This window comes from Astatotilapia calliptera, chromosome 12, assembly GCF_900246225.1.
Source record: "Astatotilapia calliptera chromosome 12, fAstCal1.2, whole genome shotgun sequence".
NCBI classification, from domain to species: domain Eukaryota; kingdom Metazoa; phylum Chordata; class Actinopteri; order Cichliformes; family Cichlidae; genus Astatotilapia; species Astatotilapia calliptera.
The window spans coordinates 821,926-848,996 of record NC_039313.1 but is presented as its reverse complement, the minus strand read 5'-3'; the positions used below and the strand labels follow the sequence as shown (position 1 = coordinate 848,996).

General features: G+C 47.1%; 2 protein-coding genes across 7 annotated transcripts in view; one reads left to right on the top strand and one right to left on the bottom strand.

Moving 5' to 3' along the window:
* ak6 (adenylate kinase 6) overlaps positions 1–3,406 on the bottom strand; it is a 6,489-nt gene extending 3,083 nt beyond the window's left edge. Inside the window, exons 1-4 of one of the 3 annotated variants that reach the window (XM_026186951.1) lie at positions 3,310–3,406; positions 2,691–2,760; positions 1,221–1,313; positions 658–716 (exon numbers count right to left, since the gene is read on the bottom strand). In XM_026186951.1, the coding sequence (XP_026042736.1) occupies positions 658–716; positions 1,221–1,313; positions 2,691–2,727 (189 nt within the window). In that variant the 5' untranslated portion in view covers positions 2,728–2,760; positions 3,310–3,406. Of the gene's footprint in view, positions 1–657; positions 717–1,220; positions 1,314–2,690; positions 2,761–2,837; positions 2,905–3,027; positions 3,089–3,309 lie in introns of those variants that run through there. The other 2 variants (XM_026186952.1, XM_026186950.1) reach the window with 2 other exon arrangements.
* Positions 1,340–27,071, top strand: rad17 (RAD17 checkpoint clamp loader component). 4 transcript variants are annotated; one of them, XM_026186946.1, is made up of 17 exons: positions 1,340–1,984; positions 3,345–3,445; positions 4,478–4,687; positions 8,735–8,806; positions 9,059–9,194; positions 10,059–10,195; positions 11,442–11,494; positions 12,779–12,904; positions 13,953–14,022; positions 14,099–14,219; positions 14,303–14,479; positions 17,325–17,428; positions 17,508–17,654; positions 21,140–21,268; positions 24,702–24,822; positions 25,854–25,911; positions 26,461–27,071. In XM_026186946.1, the coding sequence occupies exons 1-17, from the start codon at positions 1,660–1,662 to the stop codon at positions 26,651–26,653; spliced, it is 2,280 nt and encodes a 759-aa protein (XP_026042731.1). In that variant the 5' UTR covers positions 1,340–1,659; the 3' UTR covers positions 26,654–27,071. The 4 variants fall into 4 exon arrangements, with proteins under 4 accessions (XP_026042731.1, XP_026042730.1, XP_026042734.1 ...); XM_026186945.1 differs by having other exon boundaries at positions 3,342–3,445; XM_026186949.1 differs by lacking the exon at positions 1,340–1,984 and adding an exon at positions 3,049–3,109 and having other exon boundaries at positions 26,461–27,070.

The following is a 27,071-nucleotide window of genomic DNA, read 5'->3' as shown; positions in this document are numbered from 1 at the left end:
TGCAAGCAGCAAAATTCTGCTAGAAATAATAAAGAGAAATCCATCAACTTAGTGGAGAGGTGGGCTCTGAGAGGGGGAACCATCAAAGTGTGCTGTGGCAAAATATCCAGACATTTATCATTTGTTGTAATAATGATATTAATAAAGCTCAGCACATTAACAGCTGTGGACAGATTCACAGGCCCTCTTTCTTCCCCTGTTTTAATGATGGAGAGAAATGTGTCTCCAAAAGGCTGCAGATGCTTACAATGTGCTGCACAGGCGTAAACTAAGATGTACACATGAACACACGCTCCGATCCATTTTACAAATGCATCCACCTGATCATTTATGCACAGTTATTACCTTCAGCTCACAAATCTGATCGTTTTCTCTTTCAAAAACCTTCCTGCTGCTGGTCTGTGGGTTGTTGTCAGACTGTGTTTGTGCTCATTGTTGGGCATTAAAAAAAAAAAAAGTGGTTTGGATTTTCAGGAAGGAGTCGCTCTCGTGACTCATCAAGTGATGTCACTGACTGAGTAACTGGTGGCAGGCTCTTTGAAAAAGTAGCAGGTACTGGAGAATATAAATGTTAGTTAAGTTTTAGTTCAATATAATCTCTGCCTCAGACATCGTTGTGTTTCTCTGCTCTACAGTCCAGTGTGGAAGTTCACTCACCCTGTCCTCATCCAGAATGGGGCACTGGTACTCGTCATCATATCCATCAAACAGTTGTCCTGGAGGAAAAAATGATCCATGCAGAGCTCAGATTCAGTGTGATTGAAAGCAGGGCCATCAACAGAATCACTGGCTGTAAATCACTTTGTGTAGACGAGTTAGTGAAAGTGTAATAATTGTCCTGAGAACATGATTTCTGCTTTGGGTCACAGACACCGTGTGCTGTAAGTATAAGAACATGGAAAAGATGGTGCAGACAGCTGCACCTGGTCAGAGTGGACGGGTACAAATGCCAGGATGTTGATGGCTCCAGCCTCGTGGAACACAAATCATGTGTGTGACATCAGAAGAAACAATAAGACCAGTCTGTTCCACTCATGTACCAGAGGGAATCTGTGGAGGCCACAGCAGCTGTGACAGCTGTCATCTCCACAGTCAGCCTTTGTGTCACAGCACTATTTCATTTAATCCCAAAGTTCTGAGTTTATTCTCAGAACGATCTTTGTCCTTAGCATGGTAGATGTTTCTGTCTTAATGTCCATTAGTTCCCAAAGTTCCTTTACCTTCCTGGGCCAGGTCTCCTATGTTGACATAGGTCAGCCCCGTGCGCTGGGCCAGTTCCTTTCCTAGAGTGGTTTTTCCAACTCCGGGAGTCCCTGTAGGAAGAAGAGTTAACAGCTGAATTCAAATTCAAAGTTAGTCTATATTAAAGATTTGACTTTACCCCATCTGGTGATGAGCATCCGATTGATTCTGCAGTAAAATGCTCAGTTTTGTTCTTCAACTACCCACCTGGCATTTAATAATTCAGTAGAAGTAAGAAATACAGTGATAGTGGTGCTACTGGGGGGTTTCAGCTGCTGGGAACAGTCTCTGCTGTGACTCAAGGCTATAAAGTAGTGATAGTGATGATATTTTAATCTTCTGTTGACCATACATCTAGTTTACCCATTTAACTCATAACCGACTTCAGGAGGCACAGACACTCCCCCCTCATTAAAAATGGAGAACGCCTTCAGGTTTCTGGGCACCAACATCTCAGCTGGACCCATCACCCTGGTGAAGAAGGCCCAGAAGCAGCTACACTTCCTCCGTGTCCTCAGGAAGAAGAACCTGGACCAGGAGCTGCTGCTGGCCTTCTACTGCTCCTCAGTGGAGCGCGTGCTCTCCTACTGCCTGGTGTTTGGTACTCAAGACCCACTGCTGAGAAGAGGAAGGCTGCACAGAGGATACTTAACACTGACCAAGAAAGTCACTGGCTGCCCTCTGCCACCCCCGGAGACCATCGCCAGATCCTCCTGTCTCAGGAAAACCAGGGCCATTACAGGTGAGCACCCTGCTGCGCTCTGGTTGGTGCCTCAGGTCAATCAGGTCCACACGAGCCCCCCCATTGGAGGTCCCAGGTTATCATGACATTAGTGGTTATTGTACCTTTGATTATATAACGGGTTGGTAGGTTACTCACATGCTTAAAGGTGGAACTATAGTAAAGATAAATAATAGATGCTACATGGACCTGAAGCTGCTGGAACACCTTCAGTGTGCTCTGGCATTCATTCTAAGAGTAAGCACAATCTAACGCCCCGCTCCAAAACACAGCACTTCATCCTCCCCCGTGTGCACGGAGGCGCGATCATTGTGGGACACGGCAGCTCCACGCGAACAGAGACGTTTCACCGTATAATCAGTCAGAATAACTTTGGTGTGCTGACACGTGGGTCCAAGGGGCAAACGCTCCAGTATACCCCGCGACATAATTACTCGGGTTGTTCATCATGTCACCCCTCTGTGTGCGTGGGACGGGTACATATCTAACAGCATCCAAATACACTGTACACCATTTTTATCATCGTTATTATCGCAGCTGCAGCTTCACAGGACGCGATGGCTGAGATCAGACCACATGGACTCAGCTCCCATGATTACAAACATGTTGAACACCTACTAACTACCCGACATTTAACCGCAGCGCAGGCTTCGCGTCTGCAGTAGGGTAACTGCAGAGAGTAACCAGGTGTATAAATGTACCGAACCTGTCAGCAGGATGTTCGGTTGCTTCTTCGTCTTCATAGCTCCAGCAGACACGTGTTTGATGATCGACACCTGAAAGTCAGAGCAGTGCTGTTATTCCTCCATGTCATTCCAGTCAGACCAGTAACGGCCAGAGTTAACTAACAAACCTGGAAAACTGGGAACCAGTTCGATGTAAAACTTTGTTTTGTTGTACGCTATAACCGGACTGATTCCACTGCCGTAAACTGAAGCTTTACGTCAATATTACGTCAGTGAGCAGTCAGTTAGCGACAGTTAGACAATTAGTTGTCGGAGTTTAAATTTTACAGCTCCGCACGAAGTGTGTGGGAAACATACGTGTGATTGGTTCAAACTGAAGTTTCCATTGTGCCCGGACAAGAGTGCGAATCTCTGAAAAGCCAGCTGTGTTTCGTACGAGGTAAAGCGAAGTTATATTAGCTTAACAGAAGCTGCCGTCCGAATATAAACTGTGAAATGTGTAATTAGCTAAACAACAGTAGCCTGAGAGACGTTTGTTATGAGTTTGACACTCGACAGAGGTCCTGGAGTCTGGTCCCTGTGGCTTAACTAACAGACGCAGTAAGTTAGAGATGTTGTCCCGAGTGCTGCGATATTTACGGGCTGTGTTTTCTCTCTCGTTTCGTCGCCAGCAGCTGTTCAGGTCTCCGGTCCTTCACTAATCTACTGTTCTCTATGGGAAACAGCAGCTTTAAGGATGAACAAGCTTGTGGCAGATAAAGCTACTGAGCGCAGGGTAAGTAACACAGTGGATTTCGGGAGGGAGGGGAGCCCGGGGTCAGTGGGGTCACACTGCAAACAGGAAGTATAGAAACCGTTACTTTATTACAAAGTGCTTCCATTTACATAATCCACGTCCATATGACGTTGTTTGCATGAGCAGTGTCCAGAGTAGAGTTTCAGTGTTCATTTCTGTTTGGTTTAAATATATTTATTTCACTAAACTTCGCAGAACTCTTACGCTTCTTTCATACAGCCCAACCAGCACTGACCCAACCATTATTTAGGATCGTACAGTAATCACTCTGATGTGCTAATACACACCTCAAATACTTAAGACCAGCAAACTGTCAAATGTTCTGGTCACACTTGATTCCTGTGGAAGCAGTAAGGTGGTATTAGTATGTCAGAGGACTGCATGGATCCTGCTGAAAGCTGTGTTTTCCACATAGCTGTACCTGTTCAGGTATCACCTGCATCTCACATGTTTATTAAGGAATGTAATCTTTCCCCGACCTGATTCTCGTACCATTATTTTGAGGTACTAGCTCTCCATTAAGCACAGAGCAGCCAAGTACCTCTTTTGTCATGTTTTGCATCAATAAATTATGTATTTTTTGTACTTCGTGTTAGGGCTGGGCCATATCATCATATATCATATTATACCGTTCATGGTAATACCGGTACAATGTTAGGCAGCGATAAGAAAATGAAATATCGCGATACAATATGAGTAAAACCGCATGTGCAGTGCCTTTGTTTTCATACGCACATGGCAGAAAAAGCATGGCGGCGATGGCGAATGAGGAGAGCGAAAGCGGATCGTTGAATGAAACGATGTAGCTTTAATGCACATAAAAAAACAGCTGCTTGTTTAAGTGAAAATACATTTATGTTTTTTTTGGGGGTTTGTTTTGCACTAATAAAGTTGAGGAGTTGTAAAGTATTTTCTCGTGTCAGTTATATCGTTATCACAAATTTTCAAATGTATATCGTGATAAATATTTTTGGTCATATCGCCCTGCTCTACTTCCTATATATATAACAGGCAAACCATTGGGTGGATCCATCCTTTATTGATTTGAGAGAGGAATGTTCTTCTCTTTCTGGAAGAAGAAATGGCAACCCTGTTTTATGCTCCAAGGCTGAGATAAAGAGGAAGAGGAAAAGAGAAGCTAGCGTCTCCTACCTGCTGAAGGAGTCGTCTCAACTGGACCAGAATGAGCCCTGGGTGGACAAATACTCACCCCGCTCACAGGTCAGCACCTTTGCTTGTCATGTACAAACTGCCCTTCACAACACAGTCCACCCACGTCAGCTCAGGTTCAAGTCCGGCATGCTGTCGTGAGCTTTCAAGGCCCTGCATAGCACGATGGAGTCCCCTGATGGGAAACCTTCTACCCACTCAGGGTCTCACCAGAGGTAACTGTAGACTGGAACAGAGTCCAGTCACAGAAAGACCCACTTTTTAATCAGAATAAAGCATCAGGACAGTAAATTTTGATCTGTTGGTCAGTTTCTACTGCTTTGGTGTTAGTGAAATTAGTAACAGGTGTGCCAGAGGGGCAACAACGAGACAACTCCCAAAACGAGAGTGGTTTTACAGGCGGAGGTCCCTGATAGTTACCTCCTCATCTTTTTTGTTTTTGCACTAGTTTTGCATTTGTCTGGGCTCGTTGTCTCAACCAGTAACATGAGGTGACACCTGGACCCTACAGAGGCTGTACAGGTAGTCATGCTCCAGGATCAATACATTAGCATTGCTGCATCTCCCAGCACAGCTGGAGGAGATTCCAGGAGACTGGCAGTTCTTCTAGGAGAGCTGGACAAGGCCGTAAAGGTCCTTAACCTATCAGCAGGGCCAGTATCGATGAGCATTGTCAGAGCTACAAAATGACCTCCAGCAGACCACTGGTGTGAATGTTTCTGACCAAACAATCAGAATTAGACTTCCGAGGGTCAGCCGAGGCCCCGGTGTCCTCTAGTGGACCCTGTGCTCACTGCCTGGCACCATGAAGCCTGATTGGCATTTACCATCGAGTTCCAGAATTGGCACCTCTGACGCCAGGTCATTTTCAAAGATGAGAGCAGGCTTAGAGCTGAAAGCACATGTGGTAGACATAATGGGTCTCGAGAACCTGTGGAGAACATCCCTGTAAAGTCATTCAGCATGACTGGTTTGCTGGTGGTTCAGCGGTGTCTGAGGAGGTATACCCATGGAGGGACGCGCAGACCTCTGCAGGGTAAGCAACAGCGCCCTGGCTGCCATTAGGTGCTGGGCTGAAACCCTTGGACCTATGGTCAGGCTGTATGCTGGTGCAGTGGGCTGCTCTTGGTGCACAGCAATGCCCAGCCTCATGTGGTGAGAGTATGCAGTCGCTCCTGGAGGATAGAATAGAATAGAATTCAACTTTATTGTCATTGCACATGCACAGGTACAGGGCAACGAAATGCAGTTTGCATCCATCCAGAAGTGCTTTAGCCATGATATAGATATATTACAATATATATTAGCAATAATATAGATATGTGAGTATATTACAGAAATGGGTCTATTATGGTATGTTATAATGTACACGGTATGAAGTATGTTGTGAATATTCTATAACTATAAGTATGTACAGGCTGTAGTGAGTACAAGCTATGAACAGGCTATGAACAGGATATAAATATGAAAAACTATACAGAATATGAAATAAATAACTTTACAGAATCTCAGATATACAGCTATACAGAAATGGGAACTATGCAAGTTGTAAACAGTTGTAGGATTAAAGATTATCGAATGTACAGAATGATTATTTACACAGAGCTATACAGTACTGCAGTTAAGATAAGTGAGGGTGTAGATAGTTTCTACAGAGGCTATATAAAGTGCTAGTGGTTGTGAGTGGTGGTTCAGTCCATGTTATTATTGTGTTTGAGGGTACAGTTGTCCATTGTGGGTGTGTGTATGTCCAGTCCATGTGTTAACGTGGGTCAGATGTCAGGAGGCAGAGTTCAGGAGTCTGACAGCTGTGGGGAAGAAGCTGTTCCAGTACCTGGTGGTCTTAGTCTGGAGGCTCCTGTAGCGCCTCCCAGAGGGCAGGAGGGTGAAGAGTCCATGTGATGGGTGACTGGGGTCTTTGATGATTTTCCCAGCCCTTTTCAGACACCGCTTCCTGTAGATGTCTTTTATGGCAGGAAGTGGTGCTCCGGCGATGCGCTGGGCAGTTTTCACGACCCTCTGCAACGCCTTCCGGTCCGAGGCAGAGCAGTTCCCGTACCAGACTGTTATACAGTTGGTCAGGATGCTCTCGATGGTGCAGCGATAGAAGTTCACCAGGATGTCTGAGGACAGGTGGTTCTTCCTCAGAGTCCTCAAGAAGAAGAGGCGCTGGTGAGCCTTCTTGACCAGCTTGGAGCAGTTGGTCGTCCAGGTGAGATCCTCGGAGATGTGGACTCCCAGGAACTTGAAGCTGCTCACACGCTCCACAGCCGTCCCCTTAATGTGGATGGGTGGATGTGGGTCAGCATTCCTCCTGTAGTCCACGATGAGCTCCTTGGTCTTCTCGGTGTTAAGCAGCAGGTTGTTTGTGTCGCACCACTCAGCCAGACGATCCACCTCCTCCCTGTAGGCGGCCTCATCGTTGTCACTGATGAGGCCAATCACCGTGGTGTCATCTGCAAACTTAATGATGGTGTTGGAACCATCAGCAGGTCTGCAGTCGTGGGTGAAGAGGGAGTAGAGGAAAGGGCTCATCACACAGCCTTGTGGTACACCGGTGTTCATCGTGATTGTAGATGAGCAGCGGTTATCCAGCCGGACATGTTGGGGGCGGTTGGTCAGGAAGTCCAGTAACCATTTGCAGATGAGGGAGCTGATGCCCAGGTCTGTCAGTTTCCTGATGAGTTGTGAGGGGTGGATTGTGTTGAACGCTGAACTGAAGTCTATAAACAGCATTCTGGCGTAGGTGTTGTTGTTGTCCAGGTGTGAGAGGACAGAGTGCAGTGCGATGGAGACTGCATCCTCTGTGCTCCTGTTCTGGCGGTATGCGAATTGGTGGGGGTCCAGGGTGGGGGGGAGACAGGATTTGAAGTGTGGATGAAGGGATTCATAGTATTGACTGGCCCCCACGCTGAATGACACCAATCCAAAAGAACACCTCTGGGATATTATGGCTACGTTCACACTGCAGGCGAAAGACTTTTCTGACCCTGTGCGACCATCTATCCGATCATGGTGTGACAGTGTGAACGGCACAAATCCGATATTTTCAAATCAGACCTGGGTCACTTTGGTATGTGGTGCTGAATACGATACAAATCTGCGACTGGTGTTTGATGGTCACGTCGCATTAAATCCGTCTTTTACGTCACTGACACAAGACAGACGCCAACTATCAGCGCCGGAGAAGACATCACGAACGCTTCCTGACCATCCGGTGAAACTGTTGGGAACAACGTTGGAGAAACGTGAACATTTTATTTGTACTGTATAATCTGCAGATTCTGACAGAAATCTGCAGCTATCCTTTGAAGCTCCTCTAAAACAGCAGTAAGGATCATTATTAGACCAAATGTAGATAACAAAATAACTTAAAGCAAAAATTGGGAAACATAAGGTCCGAAGTCTTTATATTAAGGCCATCAGTGGGCAGGAGGGTGAAGAGTCTGTTGGTCTGGGTCTAAACAGAGCGCGTTGTGTGTGACGTCTTCTTTTGTGCTGCTTTGAGCGTTCACACTAGAGCGCGGTTGCTGTCACATTTTATTTGTAGTGTGAAGAAGCAGACAGAAAAATCGGATTTGATCCAAAAATCTGAATTGAGCTTTAAGACCTGCAGAGTGAACGTAGCCTCAGTTCTTGTTCCATCTGCCAGCGAGCAGCTGTCCATGAGCTCACAGAGCATGCTGTGACATTGCCAGGTTTGCCTGCAGGGGCCATTACAAACTAGCCTGTCACATCATTTTTCCACTTTGACTTTGGGGTGTCTGTAGACTGATCTTGACTTTAATTCCTGACACGTTACACAGTCAGTGTAGATCTACAGGACGATTTCTCTCCATTGAGATCTGATGCTTTCAATGTGTTCCTTTCATGTTTTGAACAGTATGTTTGTAGGTTTGGCCAATCAGCACTTGGGAGAAGTTCATTTGAAGTTTAAAGGCCTCTTGAGACTAAATCTGTCTTAATGTTTATTATCAGTTGTTGCAGGTTTGATTGTGTTTGTGTGGAAGATGAATGATCCCGTCCTGTGTTTGTGACGAGGTATTAGCGCTGACTGTGTACTGAGCGGTTTATGCTACGGTGTGTCCATCTGTGTAGGCTGAACTAGCTGTCCACAAGAAGAAGATGGAGGAAGTTGAGAAGTGGATCAGAGTTCACACCAACACAAAGGTAACTACGCTTTGCATTCGTACACTGAGTGAAGTAATCACGTTCAAGCAGTTCATGCTCTGATTTTTCTTTGAGTAACAGAGATAATAATGCTTCATCCTCCCTGACAAAAAGAAAATGAGTGATTGCTGGTGGAAAACTTCCCCTGCGTGGACACGTGGCTCAGCCACAGCCGGAGTTCTGATCATTTTAGGCCCTGTTGTCTGAGGAGGCTGTAAAGTCGGAGACTCAGTTTGAGCCTTTCATCTACAGAGTGGTATTTTGCTGCTGACGGGGCCGTCGGGCTGTGGAAAGACGGCCACAGTCCGTGTGCTGTCCCTGGAGATGGGCCTCAGGGTTCAGGAATGGAGTAGTCCCACAAACCTAGAAGCATACAGCAGCAGTCATGGTGAGGAAACATCTGTCTGTCCTCCTCACATGTGTCAGCGGGACAGTCATCAGCATGAAGAGGTTACCTGTAGAAATTCAGTGTGATGACTAAACCTCACCTGTGCTTAATAATGCAAATTCATTTAACAGGTATAAACTAAGTCAGATCATCTCTGGATAATAACCAGTTTCTGTCTGGACTGGAACAACAAAGAAAGTGTGTTTGGTGTGTTATTGCTGTGAAAGCCTGTTTATTGGCCCTTACATGGGGCCTCGTTTGTTAGGAAAATACATCTGTGGCTTCCAATGTTGTATTTGCCAAATCTTCCATCGTCCAGTCCAATAAACTGCACTAAACAAAAGTCAGTAGCAGGATAAGCTGGTTGGAAACTCCATGTGTGCGTTTGTGCTTATGACACCACCGGCACCGTTTAAAGCGACATAAACAGGCTTTCCAGCTGTGTCAGATTTATACAAGAAGCATCACAACAACAAAGTAACTGACCAGAGACAAAGCTCCTTGTTTCCTTACTTGTGCTAAATTAGGACATTTTGGCAAATGTGAGATGTTCCAGATGGAGAGCGAAGTTTATCTTGCTCTGCATGTGTGTTTTATCTGCACTGAGCAAACCGCTGCTCATCAGGAAGTCTATACATGTTAACCAGATAGCACATCATACCAAAAGTCTAGCATGCAGAGTCTGTTCTCATATGTGCAGGTGATTACTCCTCAGGTAACCAAATGCATAGAGCTGGAGGGTGTGGGGGCACAGTGACAGTGTTGTGTTCTTGTAGCCATCCCAGTACTAACAGAAGACCACGTGCCTACACTGTAGCACACAGACTTCTGCTTCTCGTCTCTGATGCTCTAAACTTTTACTAGAGTGGCGAACGAACGGCTTCTCCTCCAGCTCTCAGTCGTCACAGTTCCAGGATTTCCTCCTCAGAGCCAACAAATACAACTGCCTGAAGATGGCAGGTGATGGAGGAGTCGCGCACAACAAGCTCATCCTGGTGGAGGTATGACACACAGAGACTACTCCAGTGTTTCACTGCTGTTCATTTCAATACGACTGTACAGCTGTGGGAAGATATTATGGTCTGTATTTCAGTTTGACTGTTGCTTCATTTCCTCATAGCTCAGGGCTGGAAGGCAGTGTTAGAAATCCCTCGTTATTCATGGTGATGTCGAAGGCATCTGTTCTTTCAGTGCGTGTAACTCATTTAACAAAACTCCTCTGGTGTGAAAACAGCGCTGCGATTCATCGTCTCGTGTTATGCTCTGGGATTTGTTTTGTGCTGTCACACAGTTCACTGCTGTCGTTTTTCACTGGCAGTTTGCAGTGGTCACTAACACATCGAGGAGCTCGTTCCTAAATGTGGGTCTGCGTCTATAACACGGCTCAGCCATGAAAACAGAAAACTGTACAGTACAGCTAACTGGTCCCAGTACAGACACCGACACCACAAAGCTCTTCTACCACCTAACCACGAGGCGTGTGGAAGAGTAAGGACAGAAGTTACTAATGAGAAAGAGCCGTCGGACGCTCACCGTCAACACCAGACTCCCCGCAGTGCACCACAAAGACTCAGAGACACGAGCAGCAACACAAACACTCGAGTTGCATCGTTTATTTAGTGTTTGAGGACGTGTGCAGTGCAAGACACGTCTGACACGTGGACGAGTCAAACAGCAGAGCCCTGTGTGAGCTCCGTGCTGCACTTCAGCAGAGACGGAGACGCCACAGTGGATGTCTGCAGACTCGTGGAGCCCACATGGGCTCAGCCACTGAATGAAAGGTCCCATAGACACCACAGTGCTGGTGATCTGTGCCGTGTTGTTTTCATTTTTAATGTTGTGGCTTTGGTGGGTTCAGGGGGTTGGGAAGCTCATCTTGTGATCGGAAGGTCGCCGGTTCGATCACAACTGCTCTGTCTGTCTCGGTCGTTGTGTCCTTGGGCAAGACACTTCACCTACTGGTGTTGGCCAGAGGGGCCGATGGCGCGATATGGCAGCCTGGCTTCTGTCAGTCTGCCCCAGGGCAGCTGTGGCTACACCTGCAGCTGCCTCCACCAGTGTGTGAATGTGAGAGTGAATGAACAGTGGTGTTGTAAAGCGCTCTGAGGGTCTCGAACGGCGCTATATAAATGCAATCCATTATTATTATTATTATTATTATTATTAACTGTGGCATATAAACTATATAGTGGTGTAACGCAGTTTTGTTTAACATGCGTGCATTTATACTCTCGTGTGCCTCTTCAGGATCTGCCAAACCAGTTCTACAGGCAGCCCGGAGCCCTGCACGAGGTCCTGAGGTAAGACCTGATCCCAGGACTCTGTGCCGTGACAAACAGCTTCACATGTTTTACATCATCAAACACATTTTCATGTTAGACGGAGGCATCAACAAATAAATACAACCTGCAGTTTGTAAATGATTTTATTTATTAGGGGTAAAAACTATCCACACACATTACACACACGCTGTAGAGGAAGTAATCGCCCCACTGGTTAAATCATGGATCAACTGTGATTAACAACATTAAGATGAAAGTTCAGCTTCAACATGGAGGTGTGATTACTGACAGACCCGATGAATCATAAGTGCACTGAAGTAGGTCGTGGTGGTGCCACAGTGAGAAGAACCTGCTAGAAAACTCAGCCGTCGATGTTCATCACTCTAGAAAAGGTTACAAAGCCACTGCTGAGGCTTTTTGAACTCAGGTGAACCAGGATGGGAGCCAGTGCTGAACCTACCAGGGGCCATCTGTGCTGCCAACATGAATCCAGAGCATCGTGTAAACGGCACAGTGACCTTCTGACCTTCTCTGTGCTTCTGCATCAGCACTCTCACATCAAAGATCACATCTGTAGAGCAGCGTGTTCAGGGTCCAGTCTTTATCTCCCTGTAGTCACTGCAGCTCTGCACGTCACCTTTGGTATTTCCTCTGCTGCCTAAAATCTCTTCCTTTGAGTATAGACAACATCGAGGTGCCCCTCATATCATTGACTTATTTTCTCAGGAGAGGATGTGACACTAGTGTCTTGCAGTGTGTACTTGTGCTTTAGATGGAGGGCTTGTACAGAGAGGACAGCCCCTGGTGGTTCCTCTGTGCTACTGACCACGCTGTCAGACGCACATATTGTGGTCTGTCTGTCAGGTGATCAACAACCCAGGACACGAGCGAGGCATCCACCTGCATCGCTGTCAGCTTTTCACCCATGAGGGCTGGCCTGATGGTATTAAATACTCTGGAAAAGTCCAAAATCACGTCCTCGTCGTGCCAAGCTGACAGAAAGCGTCTTTTTATCATACCTGCAGTTTTTCACAGTTCATTTGTTTTCACACAGCAAACAAGAACCTGTTTCTGTCCTTTTAATGATTTCTTTGAAGTGTTGAAGGTAGGATTACAGGGTAAATACTTAGTTACACCAGTACCAGCATTCCTAGTTTACATTTAGGACCAGGTTGGCCTGATTGAAGTCTTGCTGCATGCAGTGGTCTGTACACTGACTGCACTGTAAGGTTTATAATGTTTGTGTCACCAAAGCAGTGCTGTGTGGTTCCTGCTCTCAGATTCTGTCCTTGTGTCTTTCAGGCGTTTCGTGAGGACCAGTCAGTGCCCCCTGGTGTTCATAGTGTCAGACAGCCTGAGTGGAGACGGCAGTTCACGCTTTCTTTTTCCCAAAGACATCCAGGAGGAGCTGGGCATTAGCAGCATCAGGTTCTGGAAACTGTGAATGTGATTTGATAACCAGCTGTTACACACACTTCATCCTAGGCATCTTCAGATCTTGGTTTCACTGAGTCCGTAGTTGCAAACCTTGTGTAGTCAGAGCTCGATTTATTAAATAAGCAGCTAATTATGCATTCAGACCCTGAAATGAACCGTGGGAGGATGAACATGTGGATGCACAGTGCAAAGAAATCAGACCACACGTCTCAGCGACATCTGCGCGCCCATTGCAGCAGGAAAAGATGGGGCGGGAGGCACCTATAGGCATCCCAGGGAGGGGCAGTGGTTATTTCCGGGCCCCAGACCCAGCTACAGCTGCACACACAAAGGCCATTTGCTCAGTTAGTCAGTCACTCACACTTAACCCCCCCACCCACTGATGACCCAAGTCTTTGGCCCATCTGCACACTGTGTCCCAACACCAGTCGTCCACTCAGTTACAACAGACACACAGTAAAGGGACAAGACAGACTGGTCTGGATCTGGGACAAACTGCACCAAGCAGCAGCTGCTCGCTCACCTGGAGGCCCCACCCAGTGGGTCTGTGGACACCCACGAGCCCCCCAAGCGCAGACCAGACATCCCAGTGTGGGCGAAGCAGCCAGGAAGGCGCAGACCTTTACATGCTTACTGGCAGTCTGACTCTGGAGGCATCTACGTACCAATATGAGGTCACATTAAGGCGCCACCTAGTGGCAACATTAAATATGCATACAGTTGTATGTATAATCATGCAGCATGCATAAAATTACACACGAGTTTTGATTTTGTGCATCTCAAAGGCCAGAGAGCTGTTTGTGTTCCTCTCGCTGTATAACAGCGTTTACATGTTTGTTATGATTCCATTTCACACTGACTTCATCATCATCATCATCAACTTTTATTCGCTGTGTGTGTGTGTGTGTGTGTGTGTGTGTGTGTGTGTGTGTGTGTGTGTGTGTGTGTGTGTGTGTGTGTGTGTGTGTGTGTGTGTGTGTGTGTGTGTGTGTGTGTGTGTGTGTGTGTGTGTGTGTGTGTGTGTGTGTGTGTGTTCCAGCTTTAATCCAGTGGCTCCAACTGCAATGATGAAGGTTCTCACTTGCATTGCAACCCAGGAGGCAGCAAAGGTGAGACTCTGTTCACATTCATTTGTGTGCGTCTGTGTTTGTTGTCTGCATTGTATTTGTGTGCTGTTCTAAGCAGAGCTGTAGAAGCATGTGCGTCCCAGACCAGACGCTGTTGGAAACACTGTGTTCAGGAAGCTCGGGAGATATTCGCAGTGCCGTCAACAGCCTCCAGTTCTCCTGTTTGCCCACTGATAGCTGTAAGTGTACAAATACATGTTAAATTATCTATAAATGACTTTTGATCCTAATGATTCAGTTTATTCTCACTAAAACTTTTCAGGCACGTCACTGGAAACAGGTTTATGGAGGACAAAGAAGGACAGGTCACTGTGCAGAGCTGGTTCCACAACAAGTCAAAGGAAGAAGAAGTCCAAACAGGAAGAGGCGCTCGCCATTGGAGGGAAGGATGCCTCTCTCTTCCTGTTCAGAGCACTGGGAAAGATCCTGCACTGCAAACGTTAGTCACTCCCACTTTCAGCTTCCTCTCAGCTGCTTTTGTCATCTCTGCAGTGGCAACAGTAAAATGTCTGATCTTTGTCAAAACTTACATTTATCCAAGTGAACAAACTCAGCTAATAAACACCCACTGTTTTCTTTATGTCTTTAACCCACTGACTCTCCCACTGAGCAGGGTGGAGCAGGGTGGAGCAGCTGCTGGGAGTCACATTTTCAGTTAAGGGTCATTAAGAGGCCCTGCTGTATAATTTTAGGTAGATAGTAGGTGAGTGGGTGTGAGCCAATCCTCAGTCACAACAACATTTACAGGAACATTAAAATCATTGAATCAAACCCTGAGGAGATGATGAGGTCACAGCTATCACTAAACAAACTATTACATAATGTGATTTATTACAGAGTTGTAACAAAACAATAGATACAAAGAGTAGTAATTATAAATATCCCAGTATGTTACAGATTAAATGTGTACGTCAGACTGCACCATATTTCCTCTGTAGCACATGCAGAGATAGTAAAGGGTGGGAGGTACTGTCCAGCTCTTCCTTATCTGACACCACCTTAAAAAGCTCCAGCTCCATGCCCACAGTGTTACTGGCCTTGTGGATCAGTTTGAGTGTGTTGGGAGTCACGACCCTCGACCTGTGGACTTGCCTGAGTCTTCTTATTTGTCTCTAAACATGGCCGTGAGTGAAAGTGACAGGTGTGGAAGGGGTGTCAGGGCTTTGGCTGTGGACTGCAGGCTGACTACAGTAACTCAGTGTTGAATCTGTTGAACACATTCGACCTCCTGGCTCTGTGCTCACGCTGTCAGCTGTGCACTACAATAAAACACATGCTGAATGACCTGCTTATGTTCTGCCATAGTTTCTGTTCTGTTTTTAATATAATTGGTCTGTGACTAACTATAGTGAACAGTAGGGGTTGAGAACGCAGCCCTGCAGGGATCCAGTGCTGAGTGACTTGACTGGACCAACTTTGGGGGGGGGGGCTGGGGTTGTGTGGGAGGGGTGGTCTCAAACCAGGGAAAGAAGCAGGTGAGCTCCTCTGCTGCTGTCGGGGGTTGGGGGGCACTGGGCTTGGAAGGTGGAGAGGGCCTGGATGCCTGTGAGACCTGGTGGGGGTTGTCTGTGAAGGAGCCCTCTGTCCTCCCCCTGCAGGCCTCCTCGGCCCGTTTGATGCCCCCTCCTCAGGTTGGCTCTGGCTGTGCAGAGAGCCGTCCCTTTGAGCAGAGCCTGGACTTTTCTCATCATCCAGGTTTTTGGTTTGGGAAAACCTGGATAGTGTTGGTCACTGTCACATTGTCTCCAGGTCCAGCTGTCCAAAGATGAAGCAGTCCTGAGGAGAGCATCATCTGGACATGTTTTAATGAACCGGAGGGTGGAGGGGCCCCTGAGGGTGGTGTAGGCAGGGATGAGGAGCAGCGAGAGGCCTGAGGTTACTGTACACATGGTCCAGTGTCCTGGCCCCTCTTGGTAGGACAGTTAACATGTTGGTGGAGTTTAGGGCCGAACATTATTAAAGACCCCAGCAGCAATCTGGACGCCTGCTGGGTGCTCTCTCAGCTGTCTGCTGATGAGAAGTTGGAGGTGGCTGAGTGATGAGCTAACGTTAGCATTGGAGGGGATGTAAACTATGGTTACTATGGCTACCATTAGTCCCCGACTGTCTCAAAGGTAGATAAATAGGCCTGAATGGACATGGCCTCTATGTCTGCAGCCCTGGAGTACATAAGCCCCCACCCCTTCCCTTTGTTTCGGTGCTGGTGGTGTACGGTCCGGACCGTAGCTCCACTGAGGCATTGAGGCTTAGCAGGTGGAGCCAGGACACTGTCGGACAGAACAGTTGGAGTAAATCTTGGATTGTAGCTCATCCGTTGTTTCCTCAGCGTCACTCGCTGTTCCCCGATGACTGAAAGTGATCCGTGCGTCACACAAAGACACAACACGCCATGAAACCATAGAAACAGAAGCTGCGCAGCAGTAAGGAGCGCTGTGACGCTCGTACAGCCGTACCAACTTGAATAGGTAAAGATAAATGAAAGCAATGATCAGACTTTGAGCAGTCTGGCAGGAGTAGAGTTTAATATGCACACTGATGATTTACAGGGAGACGTGATTGAATTTGACTCTAAAAATATATTTTGTATTAGAAGCGGTCTAACATCAGGAGGTATCACAGTGCTCACACACACCTGTGGGATGGCTTTGAATCTTTTTAACATTTTATTTGAAGAAGTTGATGAAGTCATTGAGTTTAAAGGAGAGCTTGGCTCATCAGTGCTGAAGACAAACCTGAGGTTGTCCTCGCATCAGTGATGAGTAGTACCAGGTCCTGCCACCTCTTTATTGTCATTGTTCATTTACAGTGAGATTGTAGGTGCTCCACCGACTGTTCTGGAATAAAATCTAAATGACAGACAGCAGGAATAAATAGCAAACAGGAGAAACTGTACAATCGAGAGGGAGGCACACATTAATGTTAAATGTAAGAAAAATGCAGAACATTATGTTTAGAGGAGAAGAGACTCGACACAGTGAAACCAGGACCTGATTCTAGCTGTGAAACACAGGAGGATGTAACACAGCATCGTCTCACTGGCTGCTTGTGACGTCAGTCACTCTGCGCTGACTTTGCTTAATAAATCACATGAATCTAAATCTGCTCGGTCAGTTTGAAACCTTTTAATAATGAAGAAGAAGAACCGTGTTTTTCTCTGGTGTTCTGTGTAGTTAGGGGAGCGTGCTTGCTGTCAGTCCAGCTGCTGTTTCACCTCTTTATCTTCTGCAGGAATGAGCATGTGGATACTAAAGCTGCTGCACTGTGCCTGTGATTGTCATTGACAGGAGAGAAACATGAAGGTGCTGACGGAGCGGAGGGTGGTTGTGGGCGTGGTCTACCGTCCCACCTGCTGCATCATCACAGAGCAGCCTTACTAGTGGACCCTGAGGTGCTGATCAGCTGTTGTATTGATTTATCTTTACTTACAGGAGCATAAACGGTCTTTGGTCTTCTCTTTCTCCTGTCAGCTGGTTGTTGAGCGTTCTCACATGTCCGGAGAGTTCTTCAGCCTGTACCTTCACCAGAACTACTTGGACTTCTTCTGCGAGGTGGAGGATGTGGAAAGAGCCAGCGAGTATCTGTCTGATGCCGACCTTCTCACTGCTGATTGGACGGTCAGTCCTAACATCATTCTCATTTCTGTGGTTGTTATTTCATATCATTGTAACATGTCAATGTGAGGAACCAGCAGCCCGATGCAGGAGCTCAGTCCCTGATCCTTGGAGTCCCGGCAGTGGGCAGTACAGAGATCAGAACCCGGAGATGTGCTCATCTCTGTGCTGAGTGTTTAGACTCTAACACTTCAAAAGGGAACTAAATGAATGAACAACATGGTGCCGGTGAGGATGCTGGCTGTTACTTGGCGTCCTCCTCATTTCTGCATTTTTCGTATGTTTTTAACATTTTTTTTTTTTAATGTTTTGGAAACGTGATGCACTGATCACCTACGACAGAGAGACTCTTACACAGCCCACAGCATTCACTATCTGGGACCACACCAGCAGACTGGAATGGATGCTTGTCTCGGCTACGTGATTGGAAAAGAGCCTGATAGCTGATGAACAGACGGCATTCTTCTAGCTAAAGTCCAAACTTTGGAAAACAAGCTGTCTTTATTTGCACGGAGACATGGCTTACTTCACTGGCCTTGGCTGTTGTTGCTGCGGGCATCTCCGCTCACTGCGAGGAGAGGAAGGTGTCGGGACGCTGGGAGGAGGTGGCGTGTGCACACTCACTGAGCGATGGTGTTTGGGTGTACAGTTTGATCTTGGACACTTGATCGGAGAGTTTACAGCTGTGTTCTGTACTGCTGTTTATATCCCCTCCCACGCCGACGCAACGCTGCCACGCGACGAGCTGTATGATGTCATCGACCAGCAGGAAGCACTACACCCTAAAGGGGCTTCCACTGTGACGGGCGACTTCAACAAAGCCAAACTAAAGAAAGCTCTGCCAATGTTCTCCCAGCATGTAGACGCTCCGTCGCTCAGCCACAACATCCTGACCAGCCTTCGGCGAATCAGGAAGCTCCGGGCCAGATAACATGGTGCTTTCAAAGCACGCACTCATGAACTGGCAGCTGTCTTCAGACATGTCACTGCTTTTGTCTTTAGTCCCCTCATTTGATGGACCACCATCATCCCCAAGAAACCTAATGTGAGTTTAAAAAGGAGAACACTAAGGTCGATTAGCTCAGAACTTTGTTTTATATCTTCTCTTTGAACAAGATAGAAATGTAGGAGTAACATGGCCTTACAAACCCAGCAGTGACATCTTAAGAGATCCAGCCTACGGCTCTTCAATGGGTGTCACAGGGTCCCCAGGAAAAACATTGTAAATGTAAAATAATAAAATAAATATTCTCCTGCTGCACAGTAATGGCAGGTTTGTAATAAGGCAGATCGCGCTAACATAATATGCACTGTTAGTTGATTATTTACCTGCCGCATTAACGGGAGAGGACGTGCAAACGTTACCGCTGCTGCCGGGCTGAGATTCACGAGTCCAGAATTAAAAACACGACATTCATTTAAGGTCATCGTGTGTTTTGTGAGCAAATGCTTTTGCATATTCGTAGTGTTTCCTCCCTTAAATGAAATATCTGCTTTGCAAGTATTGCAAGTTGCCCTGTTGTCATCCGTTCTCATAAAGTATAACCAAACTTTTGAGCGTTTGAGCCGCCGTGTTTCCTGCCAGGTAAATGACGCTCCGCAACGCGGTGACGTCATTCAGGGCGACTGGAATCGATAAGAGAATCGAATGGCAAACAATTCCAAGGAACTGAAACAGTGGGAACCGGTTCTCAACAAGAACCGGGTTTCGACACCCATCCCTAGTCCTGAGGTGCTTTGAGCGTATAGTGAAAGCTCACATCTCCACTCTCTGCTACACTCAGTCCTTTGCCTACAGGACAAACAGATCAGTCGCTCCGCACACGGCCCTCTCCCACCTGGACCATAGGAGCACACATGCTGTTTATTAGCTGCAGCTCTGCTTTCAGTACTATAATTTCATCCAGGCTCAGCATCAAACTTTGGAATCTGCACATCAGTGACTCCTTATCCACCTGGATCCTGGACTTCCTGACAGACAGATCACGGATCAGCAGCGTCACATCTTCTCCTACCAGAAGCTTCTTGTTGACTTATGGCTAAACTGACAATCAGCCGGTCCAGGTGGAGATGAGTGCTTACAGAGCAGAGGTGAGTGCCCTGGCATCGTGGTGTCAGGACAACAACCTGCTGCTCAACGTCAGCAAGACCAAGGAGCTCATTGTGGACCACAGAAAACTGCAGGGTGGAGGGGACACCCCCATTTACACTGAGGGGACAGAGGTGGAGAGAGTCGGATGGTTCCTGGGGATTAACATCAGTGAGGATCTGACCTTCTCACATCACGTGGATGTAGTCACAAAAACAGTGAAACAGCAGCTGTTGTTTCTGCATCGGCTGAGATTTAGCATGGACTCTGTCGATGCACCAGCAAAGTATTCTGTCTGGCTGTAGCTGACCTGCTGTGGCACCTGAAACGCTCTGGACCACCAAGCTCTATGGAGGGTGGTCAGATCAGTGCTGTATATCACCAGGTCTGAGCTACCAGCATCCAGGACCTCTGCAGGCAGCGCTGTGGGAGGAAGGCCCAGTGGATCCTGTTTGATCCCAGCCACCCAAACCATCTACGCTCCTGTCAGGCAGGAGCTACAGCAGAATCCACAGCAGCAGATTCGGGGACCGTTTCTACCCACAAGCCACCAGGCTCGGGCAGCGGTTTGATCCGTCTGTCGTCTCTGCTGGAGTTTAACTGTGAACATCTTGGGTCCAATAATCTGGACTGTTCATATTACAGAAAACCAAGGGAAGAACCCGTATCGCCTCTTCACCTAAAGGCCGGATCGACTCGGCACGGTTCACCACATTCTTCAGGGTTTTCCATTAGGCCACAGTACCTGGTCCCAGGTCTTTTTTTAGTACTTGAGCAGGCACTAAAATGTGACATCATCAGACTGTATGCCACTGATTGGCTGGTCAGTAGCGTCAGTTGACGAGTCATGAGAACTGCCCGAGTTTGAATTTTCCCCCGAGTGCGACGAAACCCACAGACTGAGCAGCAGGTGTATCCGTGATTCAACGTCCACCTTTTTGGTAGCGCTCGTCTTCCATATTAATTCCACTGTAGGATGCTTGGACACGTTGCTATGACGACAACCTGAACGTCGGCGGAGTGCGACTCTGACTGCAGAAAGATAAAAGCTGTAAAGAAGCCTCAGCTGGTTAAACTGTGTTAAATACAACACACAGTTAGAAGTAAGTTACTTCAGAGAGATAAACATGCCAAGGAGCAAACGCTGGTCCTCAGATCCCTCCTTTGTTCTCACATGTTGTTTTAAAACACCAAGAGGATGATGGTGAAAAGCACACAACCAACAGGCGAGGTCACAATGCCCTAACCCTCAGTGCGGCGGGATCACACCTGCTCGCAGGTCCAAGAGTGGAAACTTCTGTTTTTGCTGCTACAGCAGAGCTGTAAGTGGCCTGTAGTGTACTGCTGCGTGTGCTGTATCTGTGTCTCCTGTATGAATGGCCGTCTGTACTGTTTCCAGAATCGCAGCGTTTTGGGGGATTATGGGTCTTCAGTGGCCACGAGAGGCCTCCTTCACTCCAACTCTCAGCTGGCGTCTGTTGGCTTCAGAGCCCTGCACAAACCCAGCTGGCTGCTCGTCAACAGGAAGGTGAGTGACTGAGATCAGATGTCACAGCATCTGGAGCTCAGCTGTTAAACATTTAGTGTTACTTTATTACCTGTGACATTTCAAATGAGCAGCATGAATTTACACTGGACTGTCTTCATGAAATGGATTCTGTAGTTATCAGTAACTGGTTCAACATCTGCTTCCAAACTTCACTCATCAGCTTCTTTTTGTGCTCTGACTTTTCTCTTTTGTGCTATTTAAACTATTCAGCTTGTGTCAGTAAAATCTGACAGTATTTTCATGGAGGTTCATGACGCGACTCTAAATGCTTCTATGTGTTTTCAGCTACAGGCACCATTCAAAGTTGATACCAGGACATTGTTCCAGTTTCATGCTTCATCGTCAGCTTCAGTCAGAGACACACTGAGTGTAGGAGGGATGATAGAGTTCATCCTTCCTCTTCATCTGCTGCTGAGCCCATATTTTGCAGCCATAATTTTACCCACAATTCATAGAGCCACACTTCTTCTTTCAAATAGCTCGTCTCTCCAAACTAACAAATGCAAACATTTTGATGAAAGTGGATCCAAGCAGGAGGAGAACCTTCTAACTGAAGCATGGGGGGATATTTTAGTCTGTCTGAACAGCAGGACAGACCCTGTTTTTGTCCTCTGATGATCACATGTTTGACATCAGGAACATAACAAAAATATGTTTGTGTAGAACTTCTTGGCACTGAGTTTAAAAACCATTGCTTAGTGTCCTGGATTTAGAAGCAGTCCATTGATGGCTGCACCAGGCTCAGTAAGAGGGATTGGTCACAGAGTAACATGATGTGAGCCATCACTGCAGCTCAGCTGTTGGTAGGAAGGGAACAATAAACCACCCAAACCATATCTGGCCCTCTGTGGGAAAGTATTTGCCCAAAGCCCACAGTGACAACGAAACGTCTGGAAAAATATTCTGTGAACTGAAGAGTTCAGTTTATTTTGACAGGTTTGAGTCACAGCTGGTGCAGCACTAACATGGCATTTGATAAAACATCATCACACCAGTCAAACGTGGTGGTGGTGTGCTTTGCATGGCTTACACGTGAAATCTGCTCTCTACCAGGAAACTGAACGAGAATGTCAGAAACAAACCAGGTTCACCTCTGAATGACTGATGAAGACACTCCAGCACCTTCAGTTTTTAAAAAGGCCCAAACCCCATCGGCATGAAGCTAAACAAGGGCGATCGTGGCTCAAGAGTTGGCAGTTCGCCTTGTAATTGGAAGGTTGCCGGTTCGAGCCCCGGCTCGGACAGCCTCGGTCGTTGTGTCCTTGGGCGAGACACTTCACCCGTTGCCTACTGGTGATGGTCAGAGGGCCCGGTGGCGCCAGTGTCCGGCAGCCTCGCCACTGTCAGTGCGCCCCAGGGTGGCTGTGGCTACAATGTAGTATTTTAGTATTTAGTATTTATTTATTTATTGTCATTGTCAAGAACAATGAAATTGCGTTTGGGGCTTCCATACAACCCAAAAAAAAGAAGAAAATAATAAATACCCCTTAAAACCCAAGTGTACATATTTAACCCAGTGTGACTCCAATGCAATAAGACAATCCTTAGCAATAATGTTCGTAGAAATTCAGACAAAGACCTGAGAAACATGACAAAATACAACAATGCAACCCATTCAATATTATTGTACTGTGAGATATGATAGTTATCTATTTAAGAAAGAGGGGGGGGGCAGGAGGGGGAAGAGAATAAAGATATGATGCACCAATGCAGACCAGTTCATTGCTATTAAGAAGTTGGATATGGTTATTGTCCGTGAGAGGGGGGCAGAGAGTTCAGGAGCCTCACAGCCTGTGGATACAGGCTGTTGGCCAGTCTGGATGTTCTGGCCTGTATAGACCTGTACCTTCTCCCTGAGGGCAGCAGATGGAAAAGGTGGCGCGCAGGGTGATGTTGCCATCACCAGTGTGTGCATGTGTTCGTGAATGGGTGGATGACTGGATATGTAAAGCGCTTTGGGGTCCTTAGGGACTAGTAAAGCGCTATATAAATACAGACCAGTTACCATAAACAGGCTGTTCATGCTTAACAACCCTCCAATGTGGCTGAATTCAAACGGTAAGGAACAGTTGGCCTAAACGTCTCCACATCGGTGTGAAAGACTCGCTGTGACTAATCATAAAGGCTTGATGGCAGCTATTGCTGCAGTCGCCTAGTGGGACGACTGCCAGTGAAGATGCTGTTAAGCCCAGTATGTGCAGGTGTCCTCTGAGTGGGAGACATTTAGAGCGCTTGCTATGAAGGAGATGGTGTGTAGCTCCAGGACACTCTTTGGTAGTTCGTTGTCAGATGCAGAGCCATCAGGTGAGCCACACCCTGGTGTGCTCTTTTCATGACCTGAGATGCTGAATACGAGCTGCGTTGGTCTGCTCTCGGGTTGCTTCCTGGATCGCTCTCTGTGATAACAACGAGGATATTTGTTGTAAATGGGGGGGTCCTCCCAACCCACTGTAGTGCAACATGATCCTACTGTCTCTGTATTCTTGTTGAGAGATGACCCAATGCCACAGAAGGTGTTTGGCTCCCTCTTGTGGCAGAACCGGGTGTTGCAGTCCAGGGGATGTGCAGCCTATGCATGCATGGGCGGCACATGTTTGGCCAGGTGTCATGTGGCTGGACACCGCTGAGGACCTTCTCTTGTGGGAGATGCTAGGCCGTCCTCTTCCTCTGGGGGACCAACTGTCTGTGACTGGGGGACCCTGAGTGGCAGTAGGTGGGATGTGTTTTCTAGGCCAGTGGGTTTGGATACTGGGATCCTGTGGAGCTGTCTGCAGGGGATTTTAAGTGTCAGCATGCTGGCTGGTGCCCAGTGACCTGGACAGACATGCAGCGAGCGGGTGGAGGTGTGGGCACGGCCTGGGTCTATGAAGGCACAGCTGCACGGCGTCGCCCTCTTTCTTTTTCTCTTCACGCTGCCGTGGCAACGGTGGTGCCAAAAGGGCCAGCGCCTGGATGCACTCATCAGAGATGTCACGTTTCCTTTTTCAAGAACACCGACAAATTCCGCCACCTTACCTCGCGTCTGGACGATGGTGCTGAAAGCCCTCTGTGGCTGCTCCGGTGAGGTGGAGACGTGATGGAGCCCAGCTCCTCCCAAAGCTCACTGCCATCAGTTGAGCAGAGTTTGTGGTCCCTCAGATCTGTCAGTCCATGTACACTTTTCAGTTGGACAGTTTCACCAAACACTCGCTCCCTTACAGCCCTGCAGTGGCTCTCTCTGAAACAGCCTCTCAGCCACACACGGCTTCAGTCCCCTGTGAAGTTTGGAGCGTCATAGTGATGTTTCTTATTTGGATCATTGCTCCTGTACAATAAGAGTGTATTTTTCAGGGGATGCAGTTTGATGCAAATCATTCCAAACTGCACATAGTGACCAGTGATGGTGTGCTAACTCTGCTGTTGTCCCTGGCAGCACTGGGAGAACTGTGTGGCTGCCCAGTCCTTGTTCCGGAGCTTTTGCCTGACTCCGCTCAGCCTGCAGACTGAGCTGCTTCCATACTTGGCCAAACTCACCAACCCTATGAGGAACCAAGGTAAGGCCCACGGGTACACGGGGGGTACTTTCAGGGAAAACCTGTTTTATTAAGGAGTGGAGTTTGCAGACAGATGTTCGTTTGTGCCACAGCACCTCATTAGAAGTGTGACTCTGCAGCATCACTCGGAGGATCCAAACAGCACTGACAGCGCTCCAGTTGTTCCACTTTTTTTTTTTTTTTTAAATACTTTCTCGCAAGGGAAACCAACACATTCACATATTCCAAAATACACAACGCCTTGTTTTACTTACACATACTACATATTACACAGGTGCATGTTCCATTCAAACAAATTCGCAGCTGTCCCTCTGCATCACAGAGGTATCAGTTTCTAGTCTCTTGACGTATAACGATCCCATCGTTCCCAAAGTCTCTCTCCTTTCTCCTTCTGTAGCCACAGTGAGAGGGTAATCAGCCTATGCATGCATGCGCTGTCAGCATTTTCCAGATGCACTGCAGTGTAGCAGTGACACATGTAGTGTAATAGTAGTGACACAGCGTTAGTCAAGCCTGTTTTCACTGGAAACTTTCAGTATAACAGTTTAACAATACCTGAAGGAACTTCACAGTATTGTTACCTGAGCACGCTGACCGTGAACAAACATCCTTCCTGGGATGTTGTTCGATCTTTTTAACCAGCTGCTTAAAGCCCTCCATTGCATCCATGTCACTGCTCAGTTCCAGTCACAGAGAGGTGCAGCAGTGATGCTCAGCTGGGCTGGTTGTAGTTTTTGCCTTAGAGCAAAGCAGGTTTGTTGTTTCCACCTGTCACCGTATCCATCACTCAGTATGATTTATTTAATTATTTTTGTGACTCGTGTGAAAATGATTCCTGATGTTGTCACAGAGCTGTGTGGCCTCCTTACAGAGCTCAGAGCCGAGCATCATTACTGTGAGAATCACATGTTGAGTCAGTGGTAGTTGTTGCAGTGAATTGAGGCATCACTCACATACCTGATGTAATGTTAGTGATGTTAATGTGCTGAGCACAGCTGTGGACTCATGTCTGTGCTGCTCTGTTCCTACAGACCAAATCACATTTATCCAGGATGTGGGGCAGATGTCACTGAGGAGATTCTCCAGCAGGTACCACACTCTGTCATTTACTGTCAAACAGCACAGGATGTCTTTATTGTCACTACACAGTTGCAGGAGAGCAGGTAGAACAGGAGTGATTGGACTGAGGGTTGGATGGCTGTTTTCTTTCACCAGCTGTTTGGTCCTTGTTGCTGTTCTTTCTTTCGTTTCCTGGAACATGTCAGTAGGTTGGACGTGGTGCGCTTGTTTTATCAGCTCTGTTTGTGTGGCTCCAGCAGGCTGAGGTCATCATAACTGTGATCAGACTGAAGAACAAATGTTTCTGTTGTTTTAACAAAGTAACGATGTATTCTGACAGAACAGTAATAATGCCAACAGAACTTTGTGTGTTCTACTACAGCTGCTGCAGTGTTCATATTTGCTATTGTTACAAATGTACATGTTTTAAGAGTTTTCTTTTTTTGTCTCTTTAAAGTTCTAGTTGAGCTCCTGTTACCGTGGATACTGTAACACATCATAGTGGTGTCCCGTGTCAGTGACCTCACGTTTTAACCTGATCTTTGACCTCTGATCTTTGGTTTTCTCTTGTGTGTCCAGATTAAAACCAGAGGCTCTGACAGACAAAGAATCAGGCGAGCTGGAAATGGACAGTGAGGTGGAGGAGAAGGAGGAGGTGAAAGAGGCAGGTGGTGCTGAGGAGGGTCTGCCAGCCAGCCAACCCCAGCCCACCTTAAATCAAGTCCTCCTAGAGGACGAAGACCTGACCATAGAGGAATACATCAGTGACTGAGCCCTCTGTGCTGTATCCACTGATACGTTTGTGTTCTAGAGGAAGTTCTCTGCTTTGTGAATAAGTTGTTGAAGTTGGTACTTTTCTAAGTCACAAACCCACGGTGGCCCCCAGCGTGACTCCCAGCAGACCCAGCTCCTTCCACAGATGAGTGTTTCTGCCTCTGAGGTATCATCACCTGTCCCACAGAGCCTGCATGTCATCCTGTAGTTTTACACAGGCTGATAATCCTGAGGATCGTTCATCGTTACAATAATCTAGAAATCTCTCAAAGTGAAGCTAAATTATTTGGTTCTGTCAGTTAAACTTATTATTTATTGGTTTTGCTGAGTGACTGTTCAGGATCGATGACTGTTCCCCGTTACAGTCTGTTTAGTAAAGGATCAAGTGTATGAATAAATGTAAGAAATGAATGCAG

Coding starts and splice junctions, on each gene's coding strand:
- rad17 (XM_026186945.1), top strand. CDS start 1,660: ATGGAGAACGCCTTCAGGTTTCTGGGCACCAACATCTCAGCTGGACCC. Junction 11,495..12,778: donor GCCCTGCACGAGGTCCTGAG/GTAAGACCTGAT, acceptor TGTGTCTTTCAG/GCGTTTCGTGAGGACCAGTC. Junction 21,269..24,701: donor GGCTGCTCGTCAACAGGAAG/GTGAGTGACTGA, acceptor TGTCCCTGGCAG/CACTGGGAGAACTGTGTGGC.